This window comes from Xyrauchen texanus, chromosome 4 (genome assembly GCF_025860055.1).
Source record: "Xyrauchen texanus isolate HMW12.3.18 chromosome 4, RBS_HiC_50CHRs, whole genome shotgun sequence".
Lineage (NCBI taxonomy): Eukaryota > Metazoa > Chordata > Actinopteri > Cypriniformes > Catostomidae > Xyrauchen > Xyrauchen texanus.
In genome coordinates, this window is record NC_068279.1 from 7,297,538 (window position 1) to 7,313,430 (window position 15,893).

The 15,893-nt window shown below is 34.4% G+C and overlaps 1 protein-coding gene across 1 annotated transcript; it reads right to left on the reverse strand.

Moving 5' to 3' along the window:
* Positions 1–7,720: 7,720 nt before the first annotated feature.
* Positions 7,721–12,527, reverse strand: LOC127634902 (stromal cell-derived factor 2-like protein 1). The gene is made up of 3 exons (XM_052114656.1): positions 12,283–12,527; positions 9,204–9,400; positions 7,721–8,798 (listed from the first exon to the last, which is right to left on the reverse strand). The coding sequence occupies exons 1-3, from the start codon at positions 12,458–12,460 to the stop codon at positions 8,520–8,522; spliced, it is 654 nt and encodes a 217-aa protein (XP_051970616.1). The 5' UTR covers positions 12,461–12,527; the 3' UTR covers positions 7,721–8,519.
* Between the last annotated feature and the right edge of the window lie 3,366 nt (positions 12,528–15,893).

A 15,893-nucleotide genomic window follows, 5' to 3' on the forward strand; every position in this document is an offset into this window, starting at 1 on the left:
AGATTGGTGTTTTAAACAATACTTCTTTATCTGTTGTCCTTTTTTATATATATATATATATATAATTGATATTTAAATACCTAAATATTAATAATTGTTATTGAGAATACAATTGATGAAACTGTTTTCAAGTTTAGCTTTGAAACATGTCTGAATATGTTGTGATTTCTAGCAAAATCCTTTTTATATGTAAGTGTTCACTTTTGACAGCTGATAATATACTTGATCAGAGTACATTATAAATTCCATTATAATGTTCTCTGAATGCTGAGGCATTCAAGCCATGCATGTCAATATCACATCTATGTACAGGAAGTTAATTTAAAATTGTATTATAAGATGCGTTTGGATCAGTGTCGGCTAGATATCTATGTAGTCTCTAACTATTAGTTTCTGGCATCATTATCATCTAGGGCCTATAATCAATAGGCTAACCTTGAGTGAGTCCGTGTATGCAGCTGTACGTACACAGAAGCTACGTATAAGCCAGAATGAAATGGTTTTCCATCCATTTCATTCTGGCTTATAAGTTTGTAACCACAGTGTTGGTTAGTGACTTACAGGTGTATTTTCAAAGGCTGTTGTATGAGAGATGCAAACCGAAAACCATTTAACATTTTAGACCACAAATTACCTGTAAACATTTGGTTAATTAGCAAATGAGACCAACTGAAAAAAACTAAGTATATATATATATATATATATACTGTATATACTTATGGATAACATAATAGCAAGCACATCCATCATAACTGTTTGTATGCGTGTGCACATTTTTGATCCTCTTGTTTGCTGTTGTCTGTTGCCTGACACTCTTTCCCTGTTGCACTACTGTGGGAGCTGCAGCTAGCAGTGCAATAATGAAAGGGCATCAGTCCACTGGACCAGACACGCACTTATCCCTTATTTACCACAAATGACGTGCCTCACCTGCATGGTTTAACCAAGCTGAGCTGCATTTATTTAATGGTTGTTGTCAGCAAAATGCATTACACCTGCCCGCTGCTCCAGAAACTAAATGTATTATTATTTCAATTGTATCAGCAATTCATTAAAAATGTACAGCCTTTATGATGTTGATCTGCATTATTTTGTTCTAGTGGTTGCATTGCACACTAAAAATGTCCCTAGTGTTAGGTTTACTGAATCCTCTCCCTGGTTCATATTGTGCAAAAATGCATGTATCCAAGTGAACTTGTTGTTTCAATGAATAAAAGTTTACCATTTGTGTTGGGACAACATAAACCGTTTTTGTTTGGCTAACTGAAACTGTGCAGGGGATGGGATTCGAAAAGGAGAGTAAATGTTCAAATTAAGATTATTATTTTGTGTGTTTTGTGCATTATTAATATAAAGGGGATACTTGTTATTTTTAATGTTTTGTTATGTTGAAATTTAGATGAGTTTCTTTTATGTTGAAGTTTTGGAGGTTGCCATTAGTGAAGAGTGATGCAGGACATTTATGCAGCACATGAAATTGATTGTTTGCTTTGTTGAGCAATTGCTGTGCTTACCATTTTATAGTTGCTAAACTTCACCCTGTAGTGCTTCCAACCAGCATGTATTTTTATAGTAACCTTCACAAGTTTGATCATATAGAAAGACATTTATTCTATCTGTGTACACTGACACGTCTGATTTTGTCGGGTTCACCCAATTCAACAAGGATCTTTCTACACAAAGTGTGTGTTGAGATTACACAGTTTGATGTTATTTCAAAAATGTGGAACTACTGTCACTGACTGAATCAAGTTCAGGCAAAGAGCTATTTTATTAAAAGTGTATTTTCAGGGAGGCCAGACAATCAATGACAATGATTTACTTTCATTTCACTGTAATTTGATGTTCCAATGAAGAAATCTTTGCATGTTAATCCTAATGGTGCACACTTTAGCAATGTCAGTATTGTCATTGTATACAATTCAAGTTATTTTGCTTGCAGTACATGGTTATGGTTGCTTGACCATATTTAAAATGACATTTAATTAATATTTTTACATAAATGAACATAATAAAAATTGTCTATCTTTATAAAATTAATTTTATTTTGATGTAATATAAGAAATTAGATATTTTATGTTTTCTCCTTGATCCTGAAATAACTATTGGGGGGGGGGATATTTTCATTCAAGGTGTCTTTCAAAAGAAAGTGCAGGTCTGGTCACTTTAGCCATGCACAGCAGCACAGACAGATCAATTTCCTGGTCGCTTACAGCCCTGGGAAGCACTCCCCTTCATGCTATAACCTAAATGCTTGTCTTGGGGTAAAGTTTTATTTTTTCATAGATCTTCACTTGAGTCTCAGAGAAGCCTAAGTTCTCATGGCTACCCACATTTACTCAATCCAGCTAATAAATGCATTATATATAGTACTATAGAGGGCTTGGGGATTCAATGCAATATATGTGACTCTGGGCTACCCTATAGTTGCCTGTATGCTGCATAATGACACCGCATCAAGATTGTATCTCAAATGTGGCAAAAGCATTGATAGGTTCTATTAACAATCGGTTAACAGGTTCTCATTAAATCAATTGTATATTAATGTGTCAACAAGCAGCTGCAGTAAATGAGTGGAATGGACAACAGTATATACAGTGCAGTTGTAATGTAAACAGCTATACAACTGAATAGTATAGAATAAAAACAAGGTTCTTAAAAATGGTTCATAATGGTGGATTAAGTAAAATGGGTTGTTTCAAATGAATTCCTCTAGTCTAGATAGAGTTTGTCCTGGTTATAGGATAACTGACTAGCTGACCTACCCAAACCCTGTCTTATATTATGTCGCCATCTTCTGGGAAGAACGATACACAGTAAGCCCTACACTTCAACACACTTTTCAATGGAGCTTTCTTTCGTACACTTAAAATTTATAGATTTTGGGTAGCTACTTAATTAACAGTGTGCGATTAGCATAGCCTAAATTAATTTACTGTAAGCTACATGTGATTAGCCTAGCTTAGGCTCTGTTGAAACGTAACATTTGCATATTGAAATTAAAACTGTCAAAATTTTTGGTAACTCCCTGTGAGACATTAAGTCATAAACAATCATACTTCATTAGATGATGCTGATCATGTAAATCAAAAGTGAATAGACTATTGGAAAAAATTTGAATCAAAGTTCATGGAAGGATGTAGGCCTACTCTTATTATTTTTACATGTCACTAGTGTTTTAATACGCATGCGCATATATGCTACAGATTGTTTAATAAAGAAGCTGCAAAATTATCATTAACAGACTTACCATCAGGATCAGCGTCGTAATTTAATATTTACGACGATAAACATACGGTGCCTTAATCTTGTTATAGGCCTACAGGATGATTTTCGTTTATTAACAGCACGACGACGAAAGCCGCTAATGATCATTTTTAAGCTTCAAGTAGCCTTACTGCAAAGCAAAAGCACTTTTCATTTGTCTATTTCATTTGGAAAAATACCATAACTTACTACAATTAATTTCAGAATCTTAGGTTATCATTTTAATTTCATTGATGACTGTGCAGGCTAACCCGTTAGCACAGTTATTGTAATAACCATAGATAGCCTAGCTATAATTACGGTAATAACAATAACTTTGGTAATTATAGGATTTTGTCAGAAACAAATTACCATTAGGATTTTAGGTTGATAAGTAGAGCAAACTCTCAGAAAATAGATCAAGCATCAGGCTTAGTGTTTGTTTCTGAACAAATCTCTAGAATAATTAACTGAAGGTGGGCCCAAATATTTGTTTCCAAACGGCAAGTTTATTTTGGTAATATAGATTGTGTTGATGTTATAACACTGTTATAACGGTGCTGTAAAAGCGTTTGAAGCGCACAGTATTTCAGTAGGATTAATTTATTTATGCTAAGTATGAGTTGTTCTCACGTTACGTCTCTCACTGCACACTATCACACATATTGTCCAAGACGCTAATTCATCGTGAAAGAACAAAAACAAAACAAAAATCTGTATTTTAGCTAAATGCTGCCCCCATTTGGATTTCCAAGAAACATTAGGGAAGAGCAATATCTTTAGAGCAACGTTTAGTTAAGTTTAGTGTGCAGTACTTGTTATTGAAAGATTCAGAAATAACATTCACTTTATAGCCTATAATGTTTCTAGACTGACATCAAATGTGTGCTCGAACACAATTTTTATATAAATAAAAGCAACAACATATAATGCACACATCCATCCATCTATCCTGTACATATTTAATAACATACTGTATGTATATGTATAATATATATACGCTGGCAGCCAAAAATTTGAAATAATGTACAGATTTTGTTCTTATGGAAAGAAATTAGTAGCCTACTATTGGTACTGAAAGTGGAATTCAGCTGATCACAGTGTATAGTCAAGACATAAATAACATGAAAAATTACCATTACAATTATAGATTTTCTTTCTTAAACTACTTAAAAGATTTCTAATAAAAAAATCCTCCACGTGCAGCAATGACAGCTTTGCAGATCTTTGGCATTCCAGCTGTCAGTTTGTCCAGATACTCAGGTGACATTTCACCCCACACGTTCTGTAGCACTTGCCATAGATGTGACTGTCTTGTCAGGCACTTCTCATGCACCTCACAGTCTAGCTGATCCCAAAAGCTCAATGGGGTTAAGATCCATAACACTCTTTTCCAATTATCTGTTGTCCAATGTCTGTGTTTCTTTGCCCACTCTAACCTTTTCTTTTTCTGTTTCAAAAGTGGCTTTATCTTAGCGATTCTTCCCATAAGGCCTGCCCTGAGTGCTTCTCTTTACAGTTGTACATGAAGCTGGTGTTGAGTGGGTTGAGTTCATTGAAGCTGTCAGGTGATGACATGCAAGGCATCTATTTCTCAAACTAGACAATCTGATGTACTTTTCCTCTTGTTTAGTTGTACATCTGGCTTTCCGCATCTCTTTCTGTCTTTATTAGAGCCAGTTTTCCTTTGTCTTTGAAGACTGTAGTGTAAATCTTTGTATGAAATCTTCAGTATTATGGCAATTTCAAGCATTGTATAGCCTTCATTCCTCAAAATGATTGACTGACGAGTTATAAAGCTGTTTCGCTTTTTGAACTAATATTTACCTTAAGACATGCCAGTCTATTGCCTACTGTGGCAGCTCAAAAACATACACAAAGATAATGTTAAGCTTCATTTAATGAACCAAATAGCTTTCAACTGTTTTTGATATAATGGCAAGTGAATTTCTAGTGCCAAATTAGCAATTTAGCATGATTACTCAAGGATAAGGTGTTGGAGTGATGGCTGCTGGAAATGGGGCCTGTCTAGATTTGATCTTTTTTTTCATATAGTGGTGGTGCTGATGCTTTTTACATCAGTAATGTCCTGACTATACGTTATAAAGTACCAATTTCCTTATGAAACAGCGAAATCTGTACATTATTCCAAACTTTTGGCCGTCAGTGTTGTATAGCCTACATATTTATAATGTATACATATTTTACAGTATGTAAAATATTAATAAGGACAAAAAGGAGTGACTTGAAGTTGTATTCACCCTACGTTATTTTAAAACAACAACAACAAATGATTTGATGTTTTGCCTTGCGATTATTTATTATAATTTTTTTATATATATATAAAATAAGATAATTGCAACACACTCCAAAAAAAGTTGAGACTGGGCAATTTGGGCTAATAACAATCTGATGAGTTAAAATAACATGGTGATGTGAAACATGAGATGTTAAACAGGTGAGGAAATCGTTTTATAGTGTATAAGGAGCCTCCAAATAAAGTTCTTCAAGAGCAAGGATGGGGCAAGGCTCGCCAATTTGCCTACAGATACGTCAGCAAGTAATCTAGTGCTTTGAGAACAAATGTGAAGGATTTTGGGCATTTCACCCTCTACTGTGCACAATATAGTTAAAAGATTCAAGAAATCCAGTCAAAACTTAAGAGCATTAAAGGGCAAGGCCAAAAACCCCCTACTGAATGCGCATGATCTCTGATCCCTCTTTAGAACTGTCATTTGTCTGTAATGTATATCGTAACATGGGCTCGGGAATTATATGGTAAAACTTTGTCAGTCAACACCATTCACCGCTGCATCCACAGACGAAAGTTAATGCTTTACTATGCAAAGAAGAAGCCATACATTACACTGTCCATTAGACTTCCCTGGCCTTGGTCTCATCTGAGATGGAAAGTAGAACAATAGAATCGTGTTTTGTGATCCAACAAGTCCACGTTCAAATAGTTTTTGGAATAAACAGCCATCTTGTTCTCGGTGAAAAGGAAAATCCAAGCTGTTATAAGCATCAGGTCAAAAAGCCAGAGTCTGTCATGGGGGTGTGTCAGTGCCCATGGTACATGGTAGGGCTGTCAATTTAACACGTTAATTCAGTGCAATTCATTTGACCAAATATAACGTGTTAAAAAAATTTACACAATTAATCGCAATGCCCCCGGACTGTAAGGAAGAGTCCTGAGAAATGCAAGCTTGTAGTACCACCTGTTTACTCCAGAGGGCAGTAATTGAAATTTCAGCTGTATGATCAACGCAGTTTATACAGTGAAGAAAACACTTCAGCAGCGTCTCAAGATGCGTTTAAAGATTTAGTATTAAACTATATTTAACTTGACACAGTGACCTAAAAAAATACATTTTTATGATGCAACGCACTTGATTGAGATGGTGCAAAATTTGGATGTTACCCATAAATATTTAATCACAAATAAAATCAAATTAATTTCCTTCAAACTTATAAGTACTACCTCACTAATTATTTTCTTGTAGAGAGATTTAATTGTGATGTCAATATATTCTGTACATTTTGTGGTTTGCAGGCGGAATTTTTTTCATTTATTTTGGAGTTGTCCCTACTTGTTTTTTGGTCTGATTTTTGCAAGATTGTTAGAGATCATATTATTCCCAGCTTTCAACTTTGTTTTGAAAATGTTGTATTCTGTTTTTTTTTAAGCTATGACACGTCTCTTCATAAGGAATATTATTTGATTAATGTTCTGCTTTTGTTGGCAAAGTTTAGTATTCATAAATGTAAAAATGTATAATGTGGTTATAAACCATTGGTTTTAATTTTTAATTCAGAGGTTCAGCAACACCTAAGAACAATTTCCAATTTGAGTAACAAGAAAGCTGTAAAGTGTATTGAAATATGTAAACAATTCAATATTTTTATTAAACTTTTTATTTTCCTTTTTGTTGTTTGTTTTAATATACCTCTTAGCTCTAGATGTTAAAGTTTTGTAAGCATTAATAAAAAATAAAAATGTCTGACGCAGGTGTAAATCGACGGGTCCTTAAACAAGCCCTCATAATAAATCTCCAACTGATTGACAATGGATTGACTTATGATCAATAATATGGTAGTAAACAATACATTGTATTCTAAAGCAGCTTTTTGTATTTTCTTTATAATAATTAACTCTTCTACTACAAGAATGTAATGCATTTTAATTATCTGAATATATATATATATATATATATATATATATATATATATATATATATATATTTTTAGTATTTAAAGATAACTCTACATATTTATATCAATATATAATTATACATAATCATTATATATTGAATTATTGTTATATGAGGGCTTTCTCAGCAAATATTTGTATATGTGATTAATCGCGATTAATTAATTGGGACACCATGTAATTAATTCGATAAAAATGTTTAATCGATTGACAGCCCTAATATATATATATATAAATAATATGTGAGAGAGAGAGAGAGAGAGAGAGAGAGAGAGAGAGAGAGAGAGATTGATAGATAGATAGATAGATAATTACATTCACTAGGTATAACATTAAATGTGTTGTTGTAGTGCTTTCAATATAGCACATGGTCACAATAATTTACAAATCACTCCTTTTTGCTTTTTTAAGCATTTATCTTTTTCAGAACTGGGGTTGTATTTCAGTTATTAAAACATAATATTAATTCTAGTTCCCAAATCTTTTAACTTTTAAAGTTATGTCCATACTATGGAGTCATAGATAACACAAGGGGAAAAACAATTGGGAATTGCAAAAAACATTAACTGATACAGAAATAATAATTTTATATTTTCCAGGTTTCAGAAAGAATTCAGGAACAAAAATACACTTTTACTCTTTAATAGTAGTTGTCATTCATTCAAATAGCCAGTAATGTTTCAGAAGACCTAAATATAAATACACAATACATTTGTTTTGTTTTTTGGCCCAGAATTCAAATAGAAATGTAATTTTAATTAATTCCCTTATACACACACACACACAAAGGAAAATGCAATCTAAAGAAAACAACCAACCAGTAAAACACTCAAATTGTCTGAGATAGGCATTTTTAAAGTGATCTTTGTGTCAAAAACAGATCTGTAAAAGTGACAAAATTGCAACACTAAAAGAGTTACACAAAAAAAATGTAAATTCTGAGGAAACCGTAAGTTTTATTCTAAAGAAGGTTTCGCAGCGTGTGCGAGTCAAGTTCATAGTTGTTCAGAGTACAGTGTGTTTTGTCTCCATTGGCCTTCACTACCAAAATGTAGCGACGTCATCAGAGCTCATCATGGTGGACCGGATCACTACTGGGCTGAATAAAAACCCCTTCCATTACCTTCCAGTAGTTATGCTGGTTGGGTGAGGGCATTCCATGGACCTCATGCTGGCCTCTGATTGGTTGGCCATACTGCTCTCCAGTAACACTGAGGAAAACCTCAGTGCCGGTGTGTTTAAATCGTACCGCATCATCACGTTCCCAGTATGTTCCACTGCACTGAACTGTCCATACATCTAAATCATCTCCTTCTCCATTTTCACCAAATGCACTCACTTCCTGAAAAATACAAAACAGGTCTATTTATAATACCCTGAGTGCTGCTATAAAGATATTGTGTTAATATATTTTGAATAGTCATGAAATCAGAGACACTGCCATTGACAAAATCTGATCACCAGGGGCCACAAGATACACATTTGAGATGCTAATACCAGGTTTAACTGGTAATGCGTCTCTGGTAACCACTTGTGATTGACAAAAAAAATAAAAAATAAAAATAAGACTGATGTTAATACCAGGAGTAAACAGAGCCACATTGTGACTTGTCTCTTTTTCAACTACAAAGATAATTCTAACACAGACAAGATGATGTTATTGTGGAAAACTGTATTTATTCATGAGTTTCTCTTAGGAAGAGAGAGAGAAAAAAAATCATAGGGACAATGTCTGTGGAAAACCTACCTGGTGGTTAGACAGCGGGGAGCTAAAGTGATGCGAGTGTAGGTTGCGGCCTGTCTTCATGTGTGTGATTCGAATGGTCTCCCCACATCGAATGGGAACCCCACGCTGACAAAAGCCTTTCGGTTTCCCACGGATACGCCAGTAGCTGTTGGCATCATCGGCTGAATCTACACCCGTTACTGATTGCTGGCCACTACCTGCAAGTTTGGGTTACAAAGTTTGTTTATATGACACATATAAGCCAAAGTCAACGTGAATAGAGGTCCCTGTGGTATATCCCCAAAATTTTAAACATCAATCCTTAATATTTATGGAGTAACTCATTATTTCATCTTTGATTTCGGAGCATAATTACAGGTAAAAAGGTGTCATGATTGTATTTTTACAAAGAGATAGGTAGGTCCATTTCTAAAACAAGTTTACTTTAGCACTCCTTGTTACATTATATGCCAATTGTGCAAGCCCAAAAAAGTGGAGAGAGAAAAAATCTAGAAGTAAACCAATATAGCAGATATTTGCTTTTCGGGTACTATCATTTATAGGCTAAATGTATACCAATAGATTCTGATTTGTTTTTATTCCTCATCAATAAGCCTCATCTGGGGAAATATGTAGTAGGCAGACCGATATATCTGCCTTTTATATTTTTACCGATTAATCATTGCCGATAATTGTTTTTTGGAACTATTGTTATCCTCAAAAATCTACGCTGATATATGTCGATTTTTTTTATTTAGAATTGTAACAGCGAAGTCTCCATTATTTTAAATTAAGAGTCCCTAGTGTATTTCAAGCTTCTTTTTTTTAATAGTTAAAAGTCTAGTGTTATGCGCCAAATCTTGTTTTTTTCAGGATATTAAAGGGATTTATGGTTGCACAATAAATTGCTTTTGGGATTTTTATTCATTTTAGACTCATAACTTTAATGTCTGTGCCCTTCAAAGACAAAAATATGTTTTATTGTTATATTAATAAACTATTGGCCAATTAATTAATCAGTTATCTAGCTTTCCCACTGCCTTTGCTATCAGTACTGGCAAAATCCACTATTGGTCGACCTCTAATATAATTTACTACCAGTCAAAAGTTCTGAAACACTTATGGTGCGTTCACATACAACGCATATAAAATTTTCGCCGCGCTTTGCCGAGACCGGAGGAGGGGCTTCTACGACAACTTCTCTTTTCCGCCATCAACCATGGCCGATATCACAACGACTGCTGCTCTGTATCTGTTGTGGAAGTCCCAGATATGTCCGAAAACCAAACGCCGTCGTGTTTGGGTGATATTATTCAATTATCCAGATTTCTTCTGCTACTACGTCAGTGACATCCGCACAATCTCAATGCTGGCTTTTGCGACAACGCGTCATGCGGATATTTCGCTCGAGTTGAAAATGTTCAACCCGCGCGAACACAAGAATGAAGCGATTTCGCTTCGCGCCATTCGCTTCATTCAAGCCGACCGCCGCGAATTCGCATCTATTCTCGTCTTTGCATGTAATCGCACCCCGCGAAATGCTCGATTCGCGTTGTATGTGAACGCACCATTACTCATTCTTTATTATAATTTATTATTCACATTTTAGAATAATAGTAAAGTCATCAAAACTATGATATAACATAAATGGAGCTATGGGAATTGTTGTGAATAAACAAAATCAAAAATAAATCAAAACAAATCAAATCTTCAAATAGTCACCCTTTGACTAAAACTTGCAGAAATGTACTTTTGACATTTTCTCAACCAACTTCTTGAGGAATCACCCTGGGATGCTTTTTAAACTGTAAAGGAGTTCACATATATGTTGGGCACTTATTGGCTGCTTTTCTTTATTATTTGGTCCAAGTCATCCATTTCAAAAACGTTTTTTTTTTAAATTCAATTTTAGTTTAATGAAATAAATTAATATGGTGGCACAATTATATTTTTGTCTACAAAACTAATAACATTTAAACATACGCCTTCAGATCAAAAGATTTTTAAGATCATGAGAAACATTTCAGTCATTTCAAAACTTTTGAACGTTAATGTGTGTGTATATAACTTTATATTTTAGACTCAATGTCTGTTGCCATCATAGTTGGGGAAGACTAATATTTTTTATCATTCTATAAACTGATTTAGAAAAAACCCAGATTAATCACCTTCTCAACACCTTAGTTATCGGTATCAGCAAAATCCACTATTGATCGACCTCTAGACTAGAGAAAAAATGTATAACTCCAGAAGCATTAAATATATCCTACTATGATTTAAGACTTCCTTTTGATATCTTCTTATTTAAGAAATATGTGGCTCCATGCTTACATTATTATATTCGACCCATTTCCAATGGTCGAAAACCAAATTGATAATTCATTTTTGACCCTGTCAACAAAATAATGGATTACTCAGTAAATACTGATCCATGGCATTTTGGCTTTTCCTTAATTTATATTTACAATTTTTCAGAATAGTTTTTTTTTATTTTTTTTTATTACAATTTCAGAAATTAGATTGATTTTACATGGAATTTATTAGCACAGATTCATCAGGTAGATTCATCATTTCCGCTGGGGGAAAAAAAGTGTCAATACAATGGTGCATTGAGTGTATCAGACCCCATGTACCATGGTACAGTAATACTTAAGATGTCCATGCTTCATGGTATTTATACAGCACTTCAAAGAATATCCTTGTATTACCTTAGTGTCAAAAAAGAAATACAAAAAAAGTGGTACTTTTTTGTTAGTGCACCTGTTATCATAGCTACAGCTATCCATTTTAATGAGGACCATAAGAACCAAATATCTAAAACATTAAAACCAGTGCAGGCTGAAAGAAGGGGGATAGCAGGCAAAATGATAAGCAGGAATATAGACAGATTAATAATTGTTAATATTCTTCTTATTCATTGGCTTCCTGGTTAATGGGGACATGCACCAGCTGGGATAACACTAAACCGATATTAACCGAATCGATATTATGAGTTTAACATCAGTAGAGAAGACTAAATTAACTGTTGCAACACAAGCATCATCTGGGGGCAACGTTGGCCAAATTGGTAAAGTCTGATTAAATGTATATAGTGTTATACCTGAGCCGTATTTGACATCATGCGAGTGTAGTCTGACGTTGTGCCGTGTGTTCAGCAGTTTCACCAGAGATCCACATGTAACATAGCTGGAGTCCAAATCCCGACCACCGCACTGGGCAAACATCAAAAATAATAAAAAGAAATCCAGAAAGACAGAGATCATTCTTAATTGACCCATTATTACAGCTAGTATCTATCTACATCACAGAGAAACGGATGCGGAGAGTCCCATTCAAACGCTGACACGCTCTCTAACCAATCGCATTATGACAAGTCCGAAAACAAGGAAGTGATCCGCGTGCACACACGGAAATCAGCGATTGGTCGAGGGTGTTGTGACATCACATGGGAGCCGTAAAATAAATAAATATATGTATATGTATATATATATGTATATATATATATATATATATATATATATATATATATATATATATATATATATATATATATATATATATATATATATATATATATATATATATTTAAACACAGAAATGTGAAGCCTTTAATTTTTATAAAAGCACCTTCATTAATTTTTATGTTATGTGTAGGCCTATTATTTGAGATGTAGTTTTTAATTGTTTAGTTTAAATTGTAATTTGTTTTCGTTATATCGTCATGGTAACACAATTTGTTCTAACTTTACACAGAAAAGGTTACTAAGCGATTTTATCACACTAAAACAGAGAATATTTAGCAGAGAACGATCACTTCAATTTAACTGAAAGAGCTCTGAGCGGTCAACGGATGTAGACAGGAAGTCCCGCCTTACAGTTAAAAGAGCCAATCACCTTTTATATACAGACATTACCTGTCAATCAACTGTTGAACGCGCTTGCGCCTTTGCTACACAATCAGGGAAATGTGCATTTTTTTATTTATTTTTGCGTAATAAGAGGTAAAGAATCACAATTTATTTTGTAATCTTGGCCAACCATTTTTGAGATTTTGGTCTTTCTCATGTAGATGGAGCTGCACCGGCATGACTAGAAATAGTCTCTCGAGAGCATTCCAAAGATTGCCAAAAGTGGACTGACATGATAGAAAGCCTTTGACTAAACTCATGCATACACACATATTGTTTATGTCTTATGGTATACTTTTGAAAAAGTTAGTATGTTAAAAAATTGGCCCCCATTCACTTTCTTAGTAGGTGCCTCACTAGTACCAAGATTTTTGCTTCTTTTTTTTTTTAAGAAAAGAAGGGATGAGTCAGAATACTTTTTTGTGGTAGACCTACTCAACATTATGCCACAAATGCTGTCGAATGGGCTTAACTGAACCCTGAACATTCTGTGATTTATTTATTTTTTTTCTTCTTCTATGGGTTACTTCTGGGAAACACCTGATTGTGGGTTTTATCTGGATTATTTTATAAACTGTAGGCTAAATGAACATGGATCCTCAGTATTCAAGAAGCAGTAGGTGAAAAATACCCAGATGACAAATTGCCTTCAGAATTGAGATCCTGAAGTGCAGATCGACACTTTACGATCCCATAAGAGTTGAGAAGTCATGCCACAAATTTTTTACTTTTTGCTTAAATTGTGCTTGTTTAACAAAACCAGAGCGGATTATTTCCACAGTTGTTCTTATGTTATATATTTGGGTAACGGATCAATATCCGTATCCCCCGATAAAGGATGTTAAGTATACACGTGAGTAGTGAATAGATTTTGGGCACCCCTTAAGTTAACACAACTTAAAATTTTAAGGCAGCAAGAAAACGTACTTAAGTTAAATTACTTTTTAAGATAAAACAAAAAGATATTTAATTTATTTATTTATTTTTACAGTGTGGATTAGTAATGTTTCATGAAATTATCATAAACCTGATGCTGGAGCTCTCTCTCTCTCTCTCTCTCTCTCTCTCTCTCTGTGACTTTTTCCAAATTTCTTAATGAGGTTAAGTGGGAAAACATTCAAATCCTTCATAGGCACATAAGCAAAGTCACACCTGCAGCCTAAAGTCTGTGTACAATGATAACATTCATGAGAATAACGAAATTCATGCCTCTTGTGAGTATAGCCTTTGCCTAAATGACAACATATTGTTTGAAATTACGGTTTAATATTTGATGTCTGACTAAACAACTAAAATATTCATATTCGATATCTGTTGTCTCCGTATTTCCCCCAAACCTAATTTCCATCCTCCCATTTGCTTCCTAACCCAAGATTTATTGCTTTGAATGATGTATTTGACTGTTAGTATGGTGAATGTTAAGTATTAAAATATTATATATATTTTGTCTGTGAAATAGATCTCTCTTGAGTTTTTCCATGTGAAAATGTGTGAATTTTATGCAGTGTTTGATTAAGTAATACTTATTTCCATCTCTGGCAAGAAGTTTATATTATTACATAAATTTTATATTCCATTTATGAGGCCTTAGTTTTTCCAAAACAAATAATCTTTTAATCAAATACAGTATACACATTTTTTATAAAACTCCCTTATTGTCTAGTGAAGCCACACACCTTTGTGTGATGAACGAACTGAAATGTAAATAGTTACTCACTGAATATCTTGGCCTTGGCCATAATTCGGGATACAGAGTTAATTGGTCTAAATCTGAAGCTTTGTCTCTGACAGCATACTGCCCGGTAACGGCTTTTCAGCAGGGTGCCTTCCAGTGGCCCAAACAGGGCATTAAGTATTTGGGTATTTTATTCCTAGCAATTTTTCGAGCGAGGTGGGCTTCATTACATTTATCAAAGATTGGGAAGCTTAATCTTATTAAAATGAATTGTATTCCAAAATTCAACTAGATACAGTCTATCCCTATAGATGTCCCCATCTCTTATTTCAAGCAATTTGATAGCATAGTGAAGTCCTTCATTTGGAACGGTAAACGTCCCAGGTTAAATTTCAATACGTTGCATAGACTCATTGACAAAGGTGGGATAGGCCTACCTAAGATTTTTTTTTTATTATTATGCATTCGGTCTTTTCCCACATTTGGCTCATTGGTTGCTTCCACCTGAGAGAGCCCCTCCCTGGTTTTGTATTGAACAGGAAATTCTTGCCCTATTTCGCCATTGCAAAGCCTTTCTATCAAACTAATCGGAGAAGTTAAGTTTGCACTCGGTATGGACAAAAGTGTTCAGAGTGTTTAATTCGGATATTTATTGAAATGTTGCCTCGAGCATATGAACCCAAAATTAGGTATTAATAAGTCTCCTTTCTGCTGGTCAGAGTGGATTGTGAGGTGACCTATATGAGAGTGGAGTGTTGAGATCCTTTGAAAATTTGGTTCAACATTTTGGGATTCACAGATCTCAGTTCTTTAGGGATTTACAGCTGTGTTACTTGCCCTGTACTATTTTTGGGAGTGGGCATATACCCCCCTAAAGCGGCAGATACTTTGGGAGGGGTGATTACTGCTTTTGGAAAAGGTCATGATGTATCAGTCCAGATTACTCCCTGTTAATTCAGAGTCTGGGTGACGGAGCTTTAACTTCTCTCAAGAGATTATGGGAGAAAGATGGATGGTCATCAATATAGGGGATAAACACATAAAACAAAATGGGTCCTGACCAGTGTTATGATTGGCAGACAGATTGTTTTAAGGGGATGGAAGTCGTCTGGAGCGCCCTCGTTTCGG

Bases quoted from the DNA above. Each gene is read 5' to 3' on its own strand.
- LOC127634902 (XM_052114656.1), bottom strand. From the start codon at position 12,460: ATGGGTCAATTAAGAATGATCTCTGTCTTTCTGGATTTCTTTTTATTA. The intron at 9,401-12,282 runs GTATAACACTAT...CCAAACTTGCAG, and splicing joins TGATGTCAAATACGGCTCAG to GTAGTGGCCAGCAATCAGTA. The intron at 8,799-9,203 runs GTAGGTTTTCCA...TGTATTTTTCAG, and splicing joins CCCCGCTGTCTAACCACCAG to GAAGTGAGTGCATTTGGTGA.